The sequence below is a fragment of the Mesoplodon densirostris genome, chromosome 1 (genome assembly GCF_025265405.1).
Source record: "Mesoplodon densirostris isolate mMesDen1 chromosome 1, mMesDen1 primary haplotype, whole genome shotgun sequence".
In the NCBI taxonomy this organism is placed as follows: Eukaryota; Metazoa; Chordata; class Mammalia; order Artiodactyla; family Ziphiidae; genus Mesoplodon; species Mesoplodon densirostris.
In genome coordinates, this window is record NC_082661.1 from 5,885,931 (window position 1) to 5,908,912 (window position 22,982).

A 22,982-nucleotide genomic window follows, 5' to 3' on the forward strand; every position below is an offset into this window, starting at 1 on the left:
GGACCCTGTCAACAGAGTGAAAGGCAGCCCATGTGCACCATGGCTGAGCCTCGAGGACCTTGTGCTGTCTGAGATAAGCCAGGCACAGAAGGACATTATGTTGTTGTTTTGTTTTGTTTTGTTTTGTTTTGCGGTACGTGGGCCTCTCACTGCTGTGGCCTCTCCCGTTGCGGAGCACAGGCTCCGGACGCGCAGGCTCAGCGGCCATGGCTCACGGGCCTAGCCGCTCCACGGCATGTGGGATCCTCCTGGACCGGGGCACGAACCGGTGTCCCCTGCATCGGCAGGCGGACTCTCCACCACTGCGCCACCAGGGAAGCCCCATTATGTTGTTTGACTTCATTTTTCTGAGGTGCCTGGAATAGTTAAATTTCACAGAGACAGAAAGTGGAGTGGTGGCTGCCAGGGGCTGGGTGGAGGAGGGGAATGGAGAATCCTTGTTTAATGGGGACAGAGTTTCAGTTTGGGAAGATGGAAAAGCTCTGGAGACGGAGAATGGTGATGGTTGCTCAACATGGTGAATGTACTTAATCTCATGGAATTGGACACTTCCAATGGTACATTTTATTGACTTTGTAACTGGGTAATTAACATGCCTATAATACGGTGTTATTTTCCCCCCACCCCTGATGTTCGCATAAAAGTCTCCAGTCAAGTCTTTCGTCATTGCTGCTCCCATTTATGCCTGTAAACAGACAGGGGCTGAAGGCACTGGTGGGGCAATGAAGAGTGAACTCTCCCAAGATCACTTCTCATGAGGCAGCCAGGGGAGGCCTTCGTCTGTGAGTCTCACGAGAGGAGGAATGATCGAAATGATCTCTCCTCTTTACATCCTGACTTGTCTCATTTTCCAACCAGAACCCCACCAGACACCACCCTTGAAAACCAAAGTGAAGGAGAAGCAAGGAGAGACACAGAGGTTGAACTGTAGCATATTTTTTCAGATCCTAACAAGGGAACAGTCCCACCATTTGCAGTCAGATAAGGGATATTATCTCGGTAATAAAAGGCAATTGAGAGTCTAAATGAAAAATCTAATGCTTTTCATGCTGATTTATTTTAGATTAGAAAAAGCTAAACCAGCTGTAAACATGAAGAGATGAAGCATGAAGATGGAATTGTGGCAGAGTGATAAATCTCACTTTTGAATTATTATAGGTCCAGGGTTGCATTAACCAGAAAATACACTGTTGATCCATAAACTGCTCTGACATGAATTATTGTTGCAGAAGAGAGTTCAGAAGATTGAATACAAACATGCAACACTGGCGAAGATCAATCACGCATCTAGATTAGCCATGGAGAGTGCATTCCAGGCCCCAAAGAGGCTGTGTTAACCCATAGGCGGTCCAATCTGGAACCATCAATACCTTGTGCTTGTTATTTGCCCTTTAGTGGTACCTCCAGCATCCCCAGGAGAAGGCACAGGGATGCTGAGAAGGAGTGGCCCTCTTTCCTGTTTTTCTGTTGGCAGACTCCAAGCAGTATCTCCCATTACCCTAAAAAGAAGACCCTGCCAGCCAAAATCCACTCTTGGTCGTTGGCAACTTGGGATATAAGTTATTTCAGAATCTCTCCTCTGTTTTCTTTGCCAAACAGACAGGTGTCCAGAAGAGGCAAAGTGGAGGTAGGGTTCTATGTAGGCCTGGAAATCCCTGTTTTCTCCTCTCTCTTATTTCCTGGGGTGTATGAAGTTTCAGTCTCTGTTTTACTTGCTCATGCTTTACAAAGCCCATAAGCCATCTCTGACTACCTCCCCTCCCCCCCAACACACACACACACACACACACACACACACACACACACACGTATGGGGAATGCTGAGAACATGATGTTCTGGTTGTTCTGACACTGGCATTAAGTAGCTCTGTGAGACAGAACAAATTAGAGAATCTCTCCACACCCCAGTGCTTGTATCTATAAGCAGAGATAACGTCTGTCTTGTGGGGACTGCATGACGGGTATTTGGAAAACACTAACCCAGGGGCTGGTGAGTTCATTAAATATCTGTGGTACCCATCCACGGTTCTCCATCCAGAACTCTTGGGGCCAAATGTAATTCAACGGTGACTTTTTAGTTTTATTTCAGAAAGGTGATCCTGCATAACATTCCCAGGGGGATCTGAGTAGCACCCTGTAATTAATCTCACTGATGTTTCTGTAATAAAATATATGAATATTCACATTAAATGGAATAAATTAATGTTATAAATAGCCCCAGGTTAGTTCAGGTAAGGTTTTGTTGTCAGATTAGTTTTCTACAAACTCAGAGAGAAAACCTCTCATATTTCAGAGCTTCATGAATTTTAGAATTGTACATAAGGGATTATGGGTCCATAGTGAGTACTCAGATGTCTTGAAGGGGGAGTCAGTAAACAAAAAATCCAGCAAAAGACAATAAGACATTTGCTCATTAGAGCACAGCTGTTATGGCAGGACTTGGGAGGACCGAGTGCGAAAATGTGGAAGTTGTTTTGTGGAGTATTTAGTCTTATACAAATGGAAGGTTCCAGTATTATTGTACCCACAATGTTCAAATCAGCTTCTGGCTCCTGATGGAGTTCATAGCTCAACTTGTTGTCAATGTGATCAGTATCCTAGCTGGTGTCACGTTTGACCCCAGAATTTCTGCTGGTAGGTTGCACTCTGTAAGGAGGCAGGTGGTAAGGTGATGTGGAAGAACCCCAGACCAGGCTCAGGAGGGCTGGTGTAGGTGCCAGAGCCACCGTTGTATTGTTTTGGGGCATTTATGTCTCTTACCCTCTGTGGGTCTTGTTTTCTTTGCATAAAAAACCTCTGTGTTTTCTTGGCCACCTCTCAGGGACTTCGGAGAATCCAAATGAGGTGATGTATAATAAAGAACTTTGCAAACTGGAGCATTTCTTATGATTGTTGGGTATCATGATTCTTTTTTTTTTTTTTTTTTTTTTTTTTTTTGTGGTACGCAGGCCTCTCACTGTTGTGGCCTCTCCCATTGCGGAGCACAGGCTCTGGATGCACAGGCTCAGCGGCCATGGCTCACGGGCCCAGCCGCTCCGCGGCACGTGGGATCTTCCCGGACCAGGGCACGAACCCGCGTCCCCTGCATCGGCAGGCGGACTCTCAACCATTGCACCACCAGGGAAGCCCTCATGATTCTTTTAATGTGCTTGATCCTAGTCATAGTTTTTACTCCCAAGGAGTCATCCTAATTGCCTGGGTTCCAGTCTGGGCTTCTTCACTTTCTTACTAGGTGTGTGTGACTTTGGGCAATTTTCTTACCCTTTCTGTGCCTTAATTTCCACTTCTGTAAAATGGAAATAATAATTATATTTCTCTCACTGAGCTGTCTTAGGATTCAAGGAGGTACTTGCCTGGCATGCGATGAGCCCTCAGTGCTGGCTCCTGGTGTGGCCCCAGGCTTGAAGCAGGCTCAGGCTCAGCAGCCTCTGGGAACAGAAGTGGCAAAGAGATCTTAAATCTTTCCTCCTGTTGTGTGGCTTTGGTAAATTACTGTTGCTAGTTACTGTCACTAAATAACACACTGCCGTTCACTAAATAACATGCTTCAGAGGCCTAAGGGAGATAAAGTCTTGAATGGGCTGAATGAGGAGTCACTTAGTGATCACTCTTGTTGGATCCTTATCTGACACCATGTACAAAATTTAACTCAAAATGGATCAAAGACCTAAAACTACAAAACTCTTAGAAGAAAACGTAGGGTAAAACCTTCAAGATGTGGGATTTGGCAATGATTTCTTGGACGTGGCTCAAAAAGCACAGGCAACAAAAGAGAAAAATAGGTAAATTGGGCTTTATGAAGAGTTTAAAATTTTGTGCATCAAAAGACAGTATCAGCAGAGTAAAAGGGCACCCCACAGAATGGGAGAAAATATTTGCAAGTCGTATGTCTGATAAGAGAATAATATCCAGAATATGTAGAGAACTCCTAAAACTCAAGAACAAATAAACAATTCATTTCGAAAATGGGCAAAGGACTTGAATAAACCTTTCTCCAAAGAAGACATACAAATGGCCAATAAGCACATGAAAAGATGCTCAGCACCACTAATCGTTAGGGAAAATGCAAATGAAAACTACAATGAGGTAACTACCCCACACCTATTAGAATGGTTACTATGAAAAAAAACCACCCCAGAATATAACAAGGGTTGGTGAGGGGGTGGGAAACAGAACACTTGGGCCCGGTTGGTGGGAATGCAAATGGTACAGCCTCTGTGAATAACAGTATGTTGGTTCCTCAAAAAATTAAAAATAGAATTGTCATATGATTCAGCAATTCCACTCCTGGGTACATATCCAAAAATATTGAAAGCAAGATCTCAAAGAGATATTTGTATAGCATTTGTACAGCATTATTCACAATAGGTTAAAACATGGAAGCAACTTAAGTGTGTCTGTAGACAGATGAATGAATAAGCAAAATGTGGTGTATACGTATGATGGCGTATTGTTCAGTCTTAAAAAAGGACAAACTTATGGTTACCAAGTGGGAAAGGAGGGGAGGGATAAATTGGGAGATAGGGCTTGACATATGCACATTACTATGTATAAAATAGATAACTAACAAGAACCTACTGTATAGCACAGGGAACTCTACTCAATACTCTGTAATGACCTATATGGCAAAAAAATCTAAAAAAGAGTGGGTATATGTATATGTATAACTGATTCACTTTGCTGTACAGCAGAAACTAACACGACATTGTAAATCAACTAGACTCCAATAAAAATTAATTAAAGAAAGGAAATTCTGACATGGGGTACAACGTGGATGAACCTTGAGGACATTACACTAAGTGAGATTAGCGAGTTACCAAAAGACAAATACTGTATGATTCCACTTGTGTGAGGTACTTAGACTAGTCAGAATCATAGAGACAGAAAGTAGAATGGTGGTTGCCACAGGCTGGGGAGTGGGGGAAGGGAGAGCTATTGTTTAATGGGTATAGAGTTTCAGCTTTACAAGATTAAAAGAATTATGGAGATGGATGTTGGTGATGGTTGTACAATAATGTGAATGTATTTAACACCAGTGAACCATACACTTAAAAATGGTTACGGCGCTAAATTTTATGTGAAGTATATTTAACCACAATAACGAGAATTAAAATTTAAAAAATAAACCTATCACATGTTAGGCTTTGTAAAATATAGTTGCAAAACGTTGCATCTTACACAGGCAGCAGCTAATTTCAGCTCATGAATCAAGGCTCCAGAGACAAGGCTGTAATCTAATGTGTATACAAGACTAAGCTTTAACACATAACTGAACATAAGGCACTGACTTGCCTTGTTCGGAAATCACCAAAGCTTGCCTGTCACTTAGGAAATAATATCCACATTGGCATAGCATTCAAGGCTGCCATGATACGTTGTTATGTCCACAGATGTGCAGATGTGGAGACTCTAGAGTGGATTATGAGCATTGTTGTAATGTTAATGGATACATTAACACATGTGCTCCGACCTACAAAGCCAGCCCCTGCTGTAGGGTATTTTGGATGCTTCCAGTGTTTTGTCATAATGAATCAGACTGCAGAAATGTCTTTTGTGCGTATGACTTTATATATATTTTTTAAATTTTTTATTGAAATATAGTTGATTTACAATGTTGTGTTAGTTTCAGGTGTACAGCAAAGTGATTCAGTTATATATACACATATAAGTATATGTATTCTTTTTTTATATACTCTTCCATTATAGGTTATTATAAGATATTGAGTATAGTTGCCTGTGCTGTACAGTAGGTACTTGTTGGTTTTCTGTTTTACATATAGTAGTGTGTATCTGTTAATCCCAAACTCCTAATTTATCCCTCTCCCACCCCCGCTTAACTATATTTTGAATTAGTTAGAAATCCAAGGGTTTTAAGCTGGGGAGGGACACAATCAGATTTGCTTTATAGAAACATGACTGGGGATGCTGTGGAGGGAGGAGGCTGCTGGAATGTGTGGTCTTGGCAGGAATTCTGAGGCCCTCCATGGAAGCGGTGGGGAGAAGGAGGTGGAGATGCAATGTGGAGCTATTTAGGGAACGTATCCCACCGGTGCCGTTGGTACAGCACATCCACTGGAGCTGACTGGTGGGTGGGGCCGGGAGAGCACAGCGAGAATAGTGAGAAGAATTTCCGTGTCATAGGTCAGAGTGGCTCAGTCGAGGCTGTGCTAAGCTGAGGCCTGGTGGGGCACGAGGCAGAGGGACAGAGAGTGTGGCCAACAAGGTTTGGGGCCAGTGGGAAGGTGAAAGGTGGAAAGCACCGTGTGTTTGTGGAGGGATTTTTTTGGTTTCGTTTTTAAGCTAAGAAAGATTTTGGTGGCGTCTAAAATATGATACAAATGAACTCATTTACAAAACAGAAACAGACTCACAGACATAGAAAATGAACTTATGGTTACCAAAGGGGAAAGGAGTGGGGGCGGGATAAATTAGGAGTTTGGAATTCGCAGATACACACTACTGTACATAAAAGAGATAAGGAACAAGGCCCTACTGTAGAGCACAGGGAACTATATCCAATATCCTGTAATAAACCATAACGCAAAAGAATATGATAAAAGAATATATATACGCACACATACCTACACACACACGTATAACTGAATCACTTTGCTGTACACCTGAAACTAACACAACCTTGTAAAGCAACTATACTTCAGTGAAAAAAATAAAATAGAAAAGAAGGGTTTGGACACGGTTAGAAACATTGAGGAGGGCAAAGTTGAAGACGGAGAGGAGGGGGGGACCCTTGATGGTGCACGGTCTCCGAGGAGATGGGGCAGTGGATTCTAAAGGCCACTGTGCCACTTAACTTGGGGAGGAAGCTTTGCTTTTGTTAATTCATTGCTTGGTTAATTCTTCCATCCTTTTTTAAACAAATATTTATTGAAAGTCTACTATGCATCTAGCCCTATTAGGAGCCAGGATACATTGGCAAGTGAGGCCAACATAATTTTATTCTCAGAGGGGTTAGAGTCTAGGGGAGAAGCAGACATTGGTCGTAGATTTACCCAAGTCAATGCGTGCTTACAAGTGAGTGCTCTGAAGGGAAAGAATGCTCCTGTAAGAGCTTATAAATCAGAAACTGAGTTTTGAGAGTGGTGTATGGAGGGACACACGAGCAGGTCATGCGAGCGGGGTCAGAGGAGGACCAGGGAAAGAACACGCTGTGCAGATGAAACAACAGGTGCAAAGGCCCTGTGGTAGGGGGGAGAATTCGATTCAAGGGGATGAGGGAAGCTCACACAGCACATGTGGCCAGGAGAGGGGTGCCCAGTGATGCCCAGAGATCAGCGGGCGCAGACTACACAGGGCTCTTCTGATGCTCTGTCCTAAGGGCAATGGAAGGTATTGTCTTCTGCAGGAAGGGATTTCAGTCAGCAACCCACAGAGCGTAGAGCCAAAGCCACATGTCTCCAGGATGTCGCTGGTGGACTGAGAGCCGGGGTCAGATGATGTCTGAGGTTCCTGAATCGCCCTGTTGTTGGGAATTCTGGGTTTCTGTAATACCCAGAACCTGTACCAGACGGTTCCAGGCTTCGGAGAGGCCAGGCATTTATAGAGGGCTGCGGGGCTGAGTCAGCTTGTTATCTACTGCCAGTCACTGGGACCCGAGAGAGAGAAAAATTGTCCTCGGTTGGAACCAGTACACTTTAGTGCTTGTAACTTCACACACTCTGGGGCTGGGCTCTCTATCAGCGTTGCTTGGTGCACAGGGGAATTGCTGGGCAGACCTGATTCCGAGTCAGGTCCCAGGTCACCTGACTTGTGAGGCTTGATGGAGTTACTTTAAAAAATACACAGAAAACTCTTTCTGAAAAGAGCCATACAAGACAACAACCCTGGAGAGAGGAAGCTTAAAATCTCTGCTGGACCGGAGTCTCCCTGCACCGCTTCCTCTGCGGATAGCTTCCGGAACAGGGGACTGATTCTGTTTGAAGCAGCGGAGAGAGAACTCACTTCTTCTCCTAAATTTAGGATTTAAATTACTTTCCATCCTCATGTCTACTGTGTTGCACTTTTGTTTCCTTCCTGAAAAGTTTTCGTGTGTGTTTCTTTTTTTTTTTTTTTTTTTTGCTGTACGCAGGCCTCTCACTGCTGTGGCCTCTCCCGTTGCGGAGCACAGGCTCCGGACACACAGGCTCCGCGGCCATGGCTCGCGGGCCCAGCCGCTCCGCGGCATGTGGGATCTTCCGGGATCGGGGCACGAACCCGTGTCCCCTGCATCGGCAGGCGGACTCTCAACCACTGCGCCACCAGGGAAGCCCTCGTGTGTGTTTCTTATGACATGTCTATGCTAAGTCTGAGAAAAGGACATATGTAAGTGTGATAGCTATATAAGCACAGCCAGGTACAGTCAAATAACCAAACAATAATACTTAGTAAAAATAACAATTTTTAATTTTTTTATTTTAAAAAAATGTTATTGAAATATGGTTGATTTGCAACGTTGTATTAGTTTCAGGTATACAGCAAAGTGATTCAGTTTTGTATATATATATATATATATATATATATATATATATATACATATGTTCTTTTTCAGATTCTCTTCCATTGTAGATTATTACAAGATATTGAGTATAGTTCCCTGTGCTATACATGAGGTCCTTGTTGGTTATCTATTTTATGTATAGTAGTGTGTATATGTTAATCCCAAACTCCTAATTTATTCCCCCAGCACTTCCCCTTGGGTAACCATAAGTTTGTTCTCTAAGTCTGTGAGTCTATTTCTGTTTTGTAAATAAGTTAATTTGTATCATTTTTTTAGATTCCACATATAAGTGATATCAATGATACTTGTCTTTTTCTGTCTGACTTCACTTAGTATGATAATCTCTAGGTCCATCCATGTTGCTGCAAATGGCATTATTTCATTCTTTTTTATGGCTGAGTAATATTCCATTGTGTATATGTACCACATCTTCTTTATCCATTCTTCTGTCAATGGACACTTAGTTTGCTTCCACATCTTGGCTACGGTAAATAGTGGTGCTGTGAACACTGGGGTGCATGTGTCTTTTCGAATTATAATAGTAACAGTATTTGGGACATGCTGGCTAAACACTCAGGTGCTTGGGTTTGACAAGCCTGGTCTGAATCCTGCCTGTGTCACCAGGTACCCAGTGGGGGACCTTAGCTTTGACTTTCTCAGCTGCCATAGCAGGGCTGAGAGCAGCATATGTTTCTAACAGTTGTGAGAATTCAATGAGATGATGTATGGAAAGCACAGAGCACAGCACTGGCCCATATGAAATCTCGATAACTGTCAGCAGTTCTTCTTATGCTTATTATAATTAATAATCATATTACCAATTGGCAGTGGCTGAGTGAGGCCCGGGGGGAGGACCCTGAAAAGTGGCAGAAAATGCTATGTAACTCTTTAATTCTCCCCATCTCAGCCCAGCCGCAGTCTGGGTCCTGCCCCATTCTTTCTCTTTCGCTATGAGGTCTCAGAGGCCAGGCTCCTGCTTGGAACAGAAGAATTGTTTGCTTGCAGCTTCCTCTCTGCTATCCCCAAACTGGTTGCCCAGATGCTGGGGATATGAAGGGGCCAAAAACGAGACGTGAGCAATGAAAAGCTTAACTCTCCCCTGGGTCTAAGCAGTTTACTGGGGTTCAGAATTAGAGGCTGGCTGCAGCTCCATGACTGTGTAGCCTCTTCAGATCAGGATAAGATTACTACTGGGGGGGTCCAAAGAGTTATTCTCCAGCTTTGGGGAAAGGTCACGGGCTATTCAGAGGGATGATGGGCGTGCAGGGAGACCCCATGAGGAAGGGGTTCTCTGGAGTCTGATTAGAAGTTGATAAATCAGAACCGAAAGACTCACCCACAGCGAACTGCTTTTTGAATAAACTTATAAACCTTTGTCGTTTGGCAGAGAAAGTCAGTATCCTGATCATGCTTGCAGACAGCAGAACACTTTTGTATACGTTAATCTTATTTTCTTTGGGCCTTGAAGGTTAATTTTTGAAATTTGATGGCTCATGATTAATCAGTTTATCAATATTTATCGAATGTCCAATTTTAGCTCAACACCCATTCAGCACTTTGCTGGGAGAGAAAAGAAATATGAGATGTGGTTCTTTGATCTACTAGCAAAATTCATGGCAAAATCCATGTTCACTGATTAGTTTTTCTCCCTCCCTGCTTCCTTCTTGTGCATTTTGCAATCATCAGAAAGAGACCCTTTACAAATGAACGTATTCACAAAACAGAAAGAGACTCACAGATATAGAAAACAAACTTATGGTTACCAAAGGGGGAAGGACGGGGAGGGGTAAATTAGGAGGTTGGGATTAACAGATACACACTACTGTATATAAAACAGAGAACCAACAAGGACCTACTGTATAGCACAGGGAATTCTACTCAGTATTTTGTAATAACCTAGAAGGGAAAAGAATCTGAAAAAGAATAGATATGTGTGTGTGTGTGTGTGTGTATACACACACACACACACACACATATAGCTGAATCACTGTGCTGTGCACCTGAAACTAACACGATACTATAAATCAACTAGATTTCTATAAAAATAATAATACTTTTCTTCAATACCCAGAAAAGCCACAAGCAGAAAAAAAAAAAAAAGGAAAAAGATAACCACCTTTAATTCATTGGCAGAGTTAACACAGGAGAAATGGAAATAAGTATATTCATTACAATCTGCAGTCCTTTCTCAGGAGAAAGGAGAAATTCTAGGGACATTTCTTGATTTTTTTTTTAATCCAGTAACACACATTACTGAAGATTATATATCTGGCAAATAAGAATATAAAACTGGGAAGGTTTCTGTTTATCTTCCAGATCCACAGTCGGCTTTTCTCATCCCCCAAAGATCACTCTGCCTGGGAAAGAAACGAGAATCTTTCAAATCCAGGTAAAGAACTCATCACTGACCGGGTGGCACTCCCTGCAAGCCTTTATTTAGTCTCTCTCTCCTTTATTTTTATTAATAGTGAAATGTGCTTTGGAGACTAGTCTTCCCCCAAACGTGAAATGAGAGCTCAGTGACTCTGACAAGATTTGAAGCTGATTTGAATTTCCAAACACACAGGCTTTTAGGCTGGCAGTCTCTGAAAAAACAAACAACGCAGAAGAAATATTGGTTGCCTTAGGTAATGCCTTCAGAAGCCAAGATTACCCCAGATCGCTGAACATGCGGGGGTTAGGCCAGCGTGGAGCAGGGACAAATGTGGAATCTTCTCAGAGCTGGAGCCGGTGCAATTGAAACATAGGCACAGTGTCTGTGCGTTCATAAATCACTTTTTATGAAGCTTCAATTCATAGGCACTCAACTGTAGAAACACTAGGTGAAATGGTTCCAGTCCCTAACTTTAAGTTTGTTAATGTAAATGGCATGAAGCTAAGCTTTTTTACTCCCTTTCATGAGAGAAATCATATGGGTGTAGGTCAAATTTCTGATGGTCTTGTAATAAGACTGCTGGGTTAATAGAATATTTCTATTCAGAGACTGTAGCAAAAATTCTGAAAGAATTGTTTTTCACATAGCAAATTCAATTTTTTAATCTCCATTTGAATTTAAGTTTGTAAATGTGACTGATACGTTGGTATCAATGTGCGTGTGTGTGTGATCACACACACATACACACACACACACATTTGTAGCCTCTCTTTTCATTACCCCTCACCACCTGCCTATATCAAAGGTATCAGGGGTCTGAAATCCTTTCCTTAACTGACACAGTCAACCCAAGACAAAAATATTATTAAAGGAGCTTTCCTAGTTAATCCTTTGTGGAGCCACCACAGCCTGGTTTATAAGTTTATTCTTTAGTAGTGGCAGCTTTTTAGTTTGGATCCTTTAAAAACCTAGCCCAGAAATTGCTTGTAGTAAGAAGGTGAATCCACAGATAGAAGTTTCTGGTAGTGTGGGCAGCAGGCTCAGGAAGCACACTGGCCACCGGCACCCCCACGGGGAGTTTGGGGACATTGGGAAGAATGCCACGTTTCCTTGGGGCACTTGGAGGTGCCTGGGAGAACAGTCAGGCCCAGGGGACCTCATGTGGATGTGTCTGTCTTCTTTCCCTGAGGGCTAGGTCAGCTAAAACGGGCCTGCTCCAGCTCTTCCGACAGGGATGCCTGCTCACGTGGTAGTTAGCAGTTTAATGACCTAGAAACAAGCACCAGACCAGAGGTTAAAGGTCCAGGCTGCAGGGAATGTGCCCAAGCAACCCTGGGTGAGCGGGAAGACACGTATCTCCTGGATTTCTTTCTTTCCTTTTAGATCTATCTATATTTTCAAAGTTCTCCTCCTGGAAGAACACTTTTGAGGCAGTCTTAAAACTTTGGTATTCAGGCTGAAGGCAAGGAGTTGCTAAAGAATCATTCCCGACACGTGTTAAAGAGGGTAAGGCAAATTTTTTTCAGAGGGACTGCAACAGTGGGGTCTTACAGGAGGGGAGAGAGATTGGACTCAACTCCAAGTACAAGGAAAAATGGGAGTTTATAGCCAAGGAGCAGGGAAGGGGTCAGTGGATGGAAGACTTCTAAGAGGAAACATCAGGGGTAAGGGGAATTTTGGCTAAAGTGACTTGACAGGTGGGGGATGAGGAATTTGATCAGATATCAAGAACGGGGGATTTCCTCTAAATTGACCCAGCAGGATTCTTGCTAAAATCGGGCTAAACGGGCCAAGGACAGAACCCAAGAGCGTGGCCTTGTTGAAGAGAGTTCTCAGAGGAGACTGACTCAGGTCAGGAATGGTCTCTGTCGGAGTCGGTGCATGTGTGGGCACCGTGCTTCCGTGGGGGGCTGACTCCTTGAGGAGACATTTATGCCCTCCGCATCTTCCCACAAGGTCATTCCCACCTGTTAAAGGGAAATTGCACTGGACGCCGGTTGAAAGCCGCAAGACAGATTTTATTTGAGCTGCTGCAGCAGGGGAGAGATTCCAGTGCAGCACCAAGCTCAACTCTGAGTACGGCAGGCACCTGGGGACCTACAGCTGCTGGGGGGAGTGAGCGACTCAGCGGATGGAGAGTTACCGAGAAGAACTTGATTAGATATCACAGGTCAGGGAGATTCTTGTGAAACCAGCTTAGCAGGATTTGAATAAAACTAGACTCAATGGGATTCTTGGACCTGACAGGCCAAGGCAGCAGGCCTAGATGAAGCCTGGCCGGGAAGAGGGCTCAGAGGAGTCCGACTAAAGTTTGGTCCAGGAGGGAGACCTGTCACACCTCTTCTACGAAAATTGGCCTGAGCTGTTCCCTGTGCCCTTTGAACTCTCTGTGGTCCAACTTGCTCCCTCAGGAAAGAACAAGGAGGTTTGGTTCAGGAATTAGACTTCCTGTACCCACGCTCCTGAGGAGGGTTCAGTGCAAGGATGAGATCTCTCTCAGCCCCCTGGGCTTTGGGAAACCCAGAGAGCAGAGTTTTAGGTCAGGCTTGGGGTTGCCAGGACCAGAACCACACTATTGACAACAAAAGAAAAACGGTTGTAAGGAAACCAGTGAACTTTGTAGGAGAACAGGCCACCGGGTTGCACAAAGTACAGGAACCAAGGGGGCTCCGTGGGACCCAGTAGCAAGAGTGTGGCCCTTCACTTAGAGCCACGGTAACAGGATCTGTGCCTGACTCTTGCAGCCCATGTCTTTCAGTTAACCTTCTCAGGCTCCATCCTGAGTCAATCATCCCGGGTTAGGAGGCAAGGTCAGATGTTAGAAACCTGGCTTCTGGGCATCCAGCCTTATGGGTGCCTGGCTAACAGGGCAGTTCTCCCAGAAGGAGTCCACAGGCCAAGCTAATGCCCCAAAGGCATTAAGTAGGCCCACAGAATCTCAAGTTTGAGAGGGGCCATGGAGGTCGTTTTGTCCAATTTCTTCCTGTTACCTGACATCTGAAACCCCTCCACCTCCTGCCCTCGCAGGAGTGAGGAAGCCTCTGCAGAGGAGGCCGACCACACAGTAAGCCCCAAGGCCAGGGGACTCGCTCTATTTGAAGGTAGCTCATGACTTGCTCACACAGCTGCAATTGTTAGAAAGCTTTTCTATTGTGCTGAGCCAAAATGAATAACCTTCTTTATTTTTAATCTGTACTGAGTGGGCAAAGAGACCCATTAAATATTTTTAAGTTGCTGGAATATGTGGTCTGATCTGTGTTCTAGGAAGACAACTGTATTGTGATATTTTAGGAAGGTGATGACATAGGGTTTAGGCCAGGGCAGGGGCAGGGGATGCTGGGACCGTTGGAGCACTGGGAAATGGCAAAATTATTTACAAGCGGTTGCATAAGGGAGGAGTTAAAGATGTTTCTGGGCAAATAGCTCTACCATCCACGGGGAAGGAAATTCAGGATTCAACGGCTGGTGCTGGTGGGGGCATCTGAATTTGTGGGGTTTGGATGCTCTGCATCTGAGAGACCATCTGTCCTAGATGTCTGTGAAGCAGCTGGAAATTTGGTGTCAAGATCCAGGGAAAGGTCAGGGTTATCGATCTCGATGTGATCGTCATTTACAGGTGGGCGATGTGAGAAACCAGGAGAACAGTTGAGATGAGTGCAGGAGCCAGTGTGTGAAGTGGGAAGAGAGTGGGCTACAAAGCCTAAGGTACCCACGGGCATGGGGTGGGAAGAGGTGTAACTTGAGGTCCAGTGCCAGTGTTGACCTTGCCCTCAATTTGTCCTTTATTTTTGGAAAAGTCTCTCCACTTCCTCAGGTCTCAGACAACGATGGTTTAGACTTCACCCGTGTCCAGGGGGCGGCTCTAACACTCAGTGATGTGGTTAGCAGTCTCTGTTACAGAAGCTAGATTGGAGGTATTTGGTCCAGTTGGACCTCAGAGTGCTCATGCAGGACATCTGAAGTGAATGTCATCTCTGAATTTTCATTTTTGTTTCCTTCATTTGCCCAATGCAACTATTCACTGCCTTGGTCATTGGAAATTCCAGAACTGGGGAGGGCAGAGATTTGATTTCTTATGGTAAAATTGTCCTCTTGTCCAGGCCTTTGAAATCTCTTGGCCAGGGTAAAATTTCAGTTTACTGTGATTAATGGGCTCCTAACACTAAGTGAGAAAAAACTGTAGGAAGGATGAGTATTTCTTTTTTTTTTTTAATGTCTATTATTTATTTATTTTTTTATTCTTATTAGTCATCCATTTTATACACATCAGTGTATACATGTCAATCCCAATCTCTCAATTCATCACACCACCACCACCACCCCCCTGCCGCTTTCCCCACTTGGTGTCCATACGTTTTTTTCTCTACTTCTGTGTCTCAATTTCTGCTCTGCAAACTGGTTCATCTGTACCATTTTCTAGGTTCCACATATATGCGTTAATATACGATATTTGTTTTTCTCTTTCTGACTTACTTCACTCTGTATGACAGTCTCTAGATGCATCCACATCTCTACAAATGACCCAATTTTGTTCCTTTTTATGGTTGAGTAATATTCCATTGTATATATGTATACATCTTCTTTATCCATTTGCCTGTCGATGGGCATTTAGGTTGCCTCCATGACCTGGCTATTGTAAATAGTGCTGCAATGAACATTGGGGTGCATGTGTCTTTTTGAATTATGCTTTTCTCTGGGTATATGCCCAGTAGTGGGATTGCTGGGTCATATGGTATTTCTATTTTTAGTTCTTTAAGGAACCTCCATACTGTTCTCCATAGTGGCTGTATCAATTTACATTCTCACCAACAGTTCAAGAGGGTTCCCTTTTCTCCACACCCTCTCCAACATTTGTTGTTTGTAGATTTTCTTTTCTTTTTTTTTTTTTTTTTTTTTTTCTGTACGCGGGCCTCTCACTGCTGTGGCCTCTCCCGTTGCGGAGCACAGGCTCCGGACACACAGGCTCAGCGGCCATGGCTCGCGGGCCCAGCCGCTCCGCGGCATGTGGGATCTTCCGGGATCGGGGCACGAACCCGTGTCCCCTGCATCGGCAGGCGGACTCTCAACCACTGCGCCACCAGGGAAGCCCTGTAGATTTTCTGATGATGCTCATTCTAACTGGTGTGAGGTGATAACTCATTGTAGTTTTGATTTGCATTTCTCTAATAATTAGTGATGTTGAGCAGCTTTTCATGTGCCTCTTGTCTTCTTTGGAGAAATGTCTATTTAGGTCTTCTGCCCATTATTGGATTGGGTTGTTCGTTTTTTTAATATTGAGCTGCATGAGCTGTTTATATATTTTGGAGATTAATCCTTTCACTGATGATTCTTTTGCAAATATTTTCTCCCATTCTGATGGTTGTCTTTTCATCTTGTTTATGGTTTCCTTTGCTGTGCAAAAGCTTTGAAGTTTCATTAGGTCTCATTTGTTTATTTTTGTTTTTATTTCCATTACTCTAGGAGGTGGATCAAAAAAGATCTTGCTGTGATTTATGTCAAAGAATGTTCTTCCTATGTTTTCCTCTAAGAGTTTTACAGTGCCTGGTCTTACATTTAGGTCTCAAATCCATTTTTAGTTTATTTTTGTGTATGGTGTTAAGGAGTGTTCTAATTTCATTCTTTTACATGTAGCTGTCCAGTTTTCCCAGCACCACTTATTGAAGAGACTGTCTTTTCTCCATTGTATATCCTTGCCTCCTTTGTCATAGATTAGTTGACCATAGGTGCGTGGGTTTATCTCTGGGCTTTCTATCCTGTTCCATTGATCTATATTTCTGTTTTTGTGCCAGTACCATATTGTCTTGATTACTGTAGCTTTGTAGTATAGTCTGAAGTCAGGGAGTCTGATTCCTCCAGCTCTGTTTTTTCCCCTCAATAGCTTTGGCTATTCGGGGTCTTTTGTGTCTCCATACAAATTTTAAGATTTTTTGTTCTAGTTCCGTAAAAAATGCCATTGGTAATTTGATAAGGATTGCACTGAATCTGTAGATTGCTTTGGGTAGGATAATCATTTTCACAATATTGATTCTTCCAATCCAAGAACATGGTATATCTCTCCATCTGTTGGTATCCTCTTTAATTTCTTTCATCAGTGTCTTATAGTTTTCTGCATACAGGTCTTTTGTCTCCCTTGGTAGTTTTATTCCTAGGTATTTCATACATTTTGTTGCAATGGGAAATGGGAGTGTTTCCTTAATTTCTCTTTCAGACTTTTCATCATTAGTGTATAGGAATGCAAGAGATTTCTGTGCATTAACTTTGTATCCTGCAACTTTACTAAATTCATTGATTAGCTCTACTAGTTTTCTGGTGGCATCTTTAGGATTCTCTATGTATAGTATCATGTCATCTGCAAACAGTGACAGTTTTACTTCTTCTTTTCCAATTTGTATTCCATTTATTTCTTTTTCTTCTCTGACTGCCGTGGCTAGGACTTCCATAACTATGTTGAATAATAATGGTGAGAGAAGATACCCTTGTCTTGTTCCTGATCTTAGAGGCAATGCTTTCAGTTCTTCACCATTGAGAATGATGCTTGCTGTGGGTTTGTTGTATATGGCCTTCATTATGTTGAAGTAGGGTCCCTCTGTGCCCACTTTCTGGAGAGTTTTTATTGTAAGTGACTGTTGAATTTTGTCAAAAGATTTTTCTGCATCTATTGAGATGATCATATGGTTTTTATTCTTCAGTTTGTTAATATGGTGTATCACATTGATTGATTTATGTATATTGAAGAATTCTTGCATCCCTGGGATAAATCCCACTTGATCATGGTGTGTGATCCTTTTAATGTGTTGTTGGATTCTGTTTACTAGTATTTTGCTGAGGATTTTTGCATCTATATTCATCAGTAATATTGGTCTGCAATTTTCTTTTTTTGTAGTATCTTTGTCTGGTTTTGGTATCAGGGTGATGATGGCCTCATAGAATGAGTTTGGGAGTTTTCTCTGCAATATTTTGGAAGAGTTTGAGAAGGATGGGTGTTAGCTCTTCTCTAAATGTTTGATAGAATTTACCTGTGAAGCCATCTGGTCCTGGACTTTTGTTTGTTGGAAGGTTTTTAATTACAGTTTCAATTTCATTACTTTTGATTGGTCTGTTCATATTTTCTATTTCTTTCTGGTTCAGTCTTGGAAGGTTATACTTTTCTAAGAATTTGTCCATTTCTTCCAAGTTGTCCATTTTATTGGCATAGAGTTGCTTGTAGTAGTCTCTTAGGATGCTTTGTATTTCTGTGGTGTCTGTTGTAACTTCTCCTTTTTCATTTCTAATTTTATTGATTTTAGTCCTCTCCTTCTTTTTCTTGATGAGTCTGGCTAATGGTTTATCAATTTTGTTTATCTTCTCAAAGAACCAGCTTTTCATTTTATTGATCTTTGCTATTGTTTTCTTTGTTTCTATTTCATTTATTTCTGCTCTGATCTTGATGATTTCTTTCCTTCTGCTAACTTTGGGCATTGTTTGTCCTTCTTTCTCTAGTTCCTTTAGGTGTAAAGTTAGGTTGTTTATTTGAGATTTTTCTTGTTTCTTGAGGTAAGCTTGTATTGCTATAAACTTCCCTCTTAGAACTGCTTTTGCTGTATCCCATAGGTTTTGGATTGTCGTGTTTTCATTGTCATTTGTCTCTAGGTATTTTTTGATTTCCTCTTTGATTTTTTTCATTGATCTCTTGGTTATTTAGTAATGTATTGTTTAGCCTCCATGTGTTTGTGTTTTTTATGTTTTTTTTCCCTGTAATTGATTTCTAATCTCATAGCATTGTGGTCAGAAAAGATGCTTGATATGATTTCAATTTTCTTAAATTTACTGAGGCTTGATATGTGACCCAAGATGTGATCTATCCTGGAGAATGTTCTGTGTGCACTTGAGAAGAAAGTGTAGTCTGCTGTTTTTGGATGGAATGTCCTATAAATATCAATTAAATCTATCTGGTCTGTTGTGTCATTTAAAGCTTGTGTTTCCTTATTAATTTTCTGTTTGGATGATCCGTCCAGTGATGTAAGTGAGATGTTAAAGTCTCCCAGTATTATTGTGTTACTGTCGACTTCCTCTTTTAGAGCTGTTAGCTGTTGCCTTATATATTGAGGTGCTGCTATGTTGGGTGCATATATATTTATAATTGTTGTATCTTCTTCTTGGATTGATGCCTTGATCATTACATAGTGTCCTTCCTTGTCTCTTGTAACATTCTTTATTTTAAAGTCTATTTTATCTGATATGAGTATTAATACTCCAGCTTTCTTTTGGTTTCCATTTGCATGGAATATCTTTTTTCATCCCCTCACTTTCAGCCTGTATGTATCCCTAGGTCTGAAGTGGGTCTCTTGTAGACAGCATATATATGCGTCTTGTTTTTGTATCCATTCAGCAAGCCTGTGTCTTTTGGTTGAAGCATTTAATCAATTCACGTTTAAGGTAATTATTGATATGTATGTTCCTATGACCATTTTCTTAATTGTTTTGGGTTTGTTTTTGTAGGTCCTTTTCTTCTCTTGTGTTTCCCACTTAGAGAAGTTCCTTTAGCATTTGCTGTAGAGCTGGTGTGGTGGTGCTGAATTCTCTTAGCTTTTGCTTGTCTGTAAGGCTTTTGATTTCTCCATCGAATCTGAATGAGATCCTTGCTGGGTAGAGTAATCTTGGTTGTAGGTTTTTCCCTTTCATCACTTTAAGTATATCATGCCACTCCTTTCTGGCTTGTAGAGTTTCTGCTGAGAAATCAGCTGTTAACCTTATGGGAGTTCCCTTGTATGTTATTTGTCATTTTTCCCTTGCTGCTTTAAATAGTTTTCCTTGTCATAATTTTTGCCAATTTGATTACTATGTGTTTCAGCATGTTTCTCCTTGGGTTTATCCTGTATGGGACTCTGCGCTTCCTGGACTTGGGTGGCTCTTTCCTTTCCCATGTTAGGGAAGTTTTTGACTATAATCTCTTCAAATATTTTCTTGGGTCCTTTCTCTGTTCTCCTTCTGGGACCCCTATGATGTGAATGTTGTTGTGTTTAATGTTGTCCCAGAGATCTCTTAGGGTGTCTTCATTTCTTTTCATTCTTTTTTCTTAATTCTGTTCCACAGCAGTGAATTCCACCATTCTGTCTTCCAGGTCACTTATCCGTTCTTCTTCCTCAGTTATTCTGCTATTGATTCCTTCTAGTGTATTTTTCATTTCAGTTATTGTATTGTTCATCTCTGTGTTTGTTCTTCAATTCTTCTAGATGTTTGTTAAGCATTTCTTTCATCTTCTCTGTCTTTGCCTCCATTCTTTTTGTGAGGTCCTGGATCATCTTCACTATCATTATTCTGAATTCTTTTTCTGGAAGATTGCCAATCTCCATTTCATTTAGTTGTTTTTCTGGGGTTTTATCTTGTTCCTTCATCTGGTACATAGCCCTCTGCCTTTTCATCTTGTCTGTCTTTCTGTGAATGTGTTCCACAGGCTGCAGGATTGTCATTCTTCTTGCTTCTGCTGTCTGCACTTTAGGATGACTATTTCTGCCCAGACTTACATCTGTTTTCAAAATCAGTGAGAGGTAGGAAGTCTCTTTCAAATTTCCATTCTGCGTATTATAAAAAGATTCTGTTTACAGTTTCCCCATCACCGTGCTACCTGTCTCCCTATGAGACTGCTTGCTCTAAGGATTTAGAAAGGATTAAGAAAATCAGGCTCACATTTAAGCCATTTCTGTGGAAATCACTTATAGGAAATGTATGTAAAGGGGATTGACGAAGGTCACTGTTTCGATTAGCAATTCACTTAGGTAAACAAGAAGGTGGAATAGCATGAAATTTTCTCCCTCCTGATCAATTAAGCCTGACCTTTACAAATGGCAGTTTTTAAAGAGTGGGTCTTTGATTGATGAGTGGGATGAAGTGATTATATTTCCACTTAAAACTTGCAGATAATTGTTCCTTTATACCAGCTTTTATAAGAACAGTGATTTGCTTCTGTCATAATCATAGTTTCAATTTTATTTCATAGAGTCAAACAGTTGCCCCAATAAAACACGTACGGTTGACCACGCTTTGAGGAAGGGTTGTTCTATTATACCTTAAAAACCTCCCTGGATCTGATGTGAGTTGTGTTTTTTTTTTTCTTCTGGAAGTCATTTGTAATGCAGTTTCTCTACGAATGAGGTATAGAAGGGACACCATATTTTTATTTATTTATTTATTTAAATCGAAGTGTAGTTGATTTACAATGTTGTCTTAGTTTCAGGTGTACAGTAAAGGGATTCAGTTATACATATATATAAATATATATACTCTTTTTTAATATTCTCTTCCATTATAGGTTTTGCAAGGTGTTGAGTATAGCTCCCTGTGCTATACAGTAGGTTCTTGTTGGTTATCTATTTAATACATAGTAGTGTGTATCTGTTAATCCCAAACTCTTAATTTATCCCTCCGCCATCCCCTTTGCCCCTTTGGTAACCATAAGTTTGTTTTCATGTCTGTGAATCTGTTTCTGTTTCATAAATAAGTTTACTTGAGGGACACCAAATTTATCTGTTTGTTTTCCCTGAAAAACCTGTTTTTTAAATTAAGGCTCTAATTGTTGGAGTAGAATGATGTGGATACTTTTTGTACAGAGCTGTTTTGATCACACTGTGCTTATCTGCCTTATTATAGATTCCTCCCTGCCCATGGGGAGGATTCCTCTCTTGAGCAATGTTTAAGAGTGTCTTTTAAAAAATTATTATTAGTTAATTTATTAATATATTTATTTTTGGTTGTCTTGGGTCTTTGTTGCTGCACGCAGGCTTTCTCTAGTTTTGGCAAGCGGGGGCTACTTTTTGTGGTGGTGTGCGGGCTTCTCATTGTGGTGGCTTCTCTTGTTGCAGAGCACAGGCTCTAGGTGCGTGGGCTTCAGTAGTTGTGGCATACGGGCTCAGTAGTTGTGGTTCACAGGCTGTAGAGCGCAGGCTCAGCAGTTGTGGTGCACAGGCTAAGTTGCTCTGTGGCATGTGGAATCTTCCCAGACCAGGGCTTGAACCCATGTCCCCTGCACTGGCGGGCGGATTCTTAACCACTGCTCCACCAGGGATGTCCTTGTTTGGATTTTTCCAAGATTCTTTCAAGGGCTTTGTATGACAGGCACCTGTCCTGTGACTCAGCTTCCTTTGTTGAGAGGGACAGCCGTCCACTGAGTGTCTCCTTTCTGCTTTCTCCACCCAGCCTCCACCCTGTTCTGCAAGAGGGAGGTGGGAAAAAGCAGCACAACTCCTGGTCCCCGGAGAAGAAAGGACATTTATTCCTGCTTTCTGAGCAAGACATAAAGAGACGTGTTTGGGTCAGTTATGCCAACTTGTATAGGACATTATTGGAAAGAAAATAGACCAAGTTGCTTTTGTCACAGGGACATGTGATGGTCCCTGTTTGTTCTCTGATGAATAACCATTCTGCTCACATCCCCTCCTGAATTCTGCTTAGAGGCTGCCTGGGTCTTGACCCTCAGTTTTGCTGCAATCACCAATAAATTGTGCAATAAGCAACTTTTTCCCCCATACGAGTTTCTGCCTCTAGCTTCATCTTTGCCCATCATCTGGTGCATAATCTAATTTTAAAAATAATTGGTGAAATAATGTACTAAGCAAAGAGCTCAGCTGAAGATTACCCAGTTGTGTAGCTTTGTGTTGGAAAGAACTGCATCCAGGTGGATTTAACTGCTTCCTCTCAGAGGCATGGACACTTAGTTACCGCCTCTTGTGTACTGAGGAGCAAAAGAACCTCATCCAGATCTGAGGAAGTCAGATGCTGGGGTGGACATGACATGGACAGTCCCTGAGGGCCACTGTGTCCTATTCTTAGAAAGGGGGAATGAGTTTCAATTCATTTCTCCCCAGAGGGTATGAGCCCTTCAGCCACCGTGCAATCTCTCTAAGCTCAGGGTTGCTGTCCCATCTCAGAAATGGTACCACCATCCATCTGGTTGGCCAAGCTGGAACCCAAGGAGCCTTTCTGTGTCTCTCACAGTCCCACACCCAATCCCTGACTACATTGTTGTGATTTACCTCCTAATCATCTCTGGGATCCACCCTCTTCTCTCCATCCCTGCTGCCGTGTTGGTTGGACTCCTGCACTAGTCCATGCTTTATGCCTAGTCTCCACCTATAGATA

At 42.2% G+C, this 22,982-nt stretch overlaps 1 protein-coding gene across 2 annotated transcripts in view; it reads left to right on the forward strand.

The window, feature by feature from the left end:
- Positions 1–22,982, forward strand: part of C1H10orf90 (chromosome 1 C10orf90 homolog) — a 235,573-nt gene that overhangs the window by 15,046 nt on the left and 197,545 nt on the right. For both annotated transcript variants that reach the window (XM_060095879.1, XM_060095956.1), the window contains exon 2: positions 10,811–10,883. In XM_060095879.1, the coding sequence (XP_059951862.1) occupies positions 10,811–10,883 (73 nt within the window). The remainder of the gene's footprint in view (positions 1–10,810; positions 10,884–22,982) is intronic.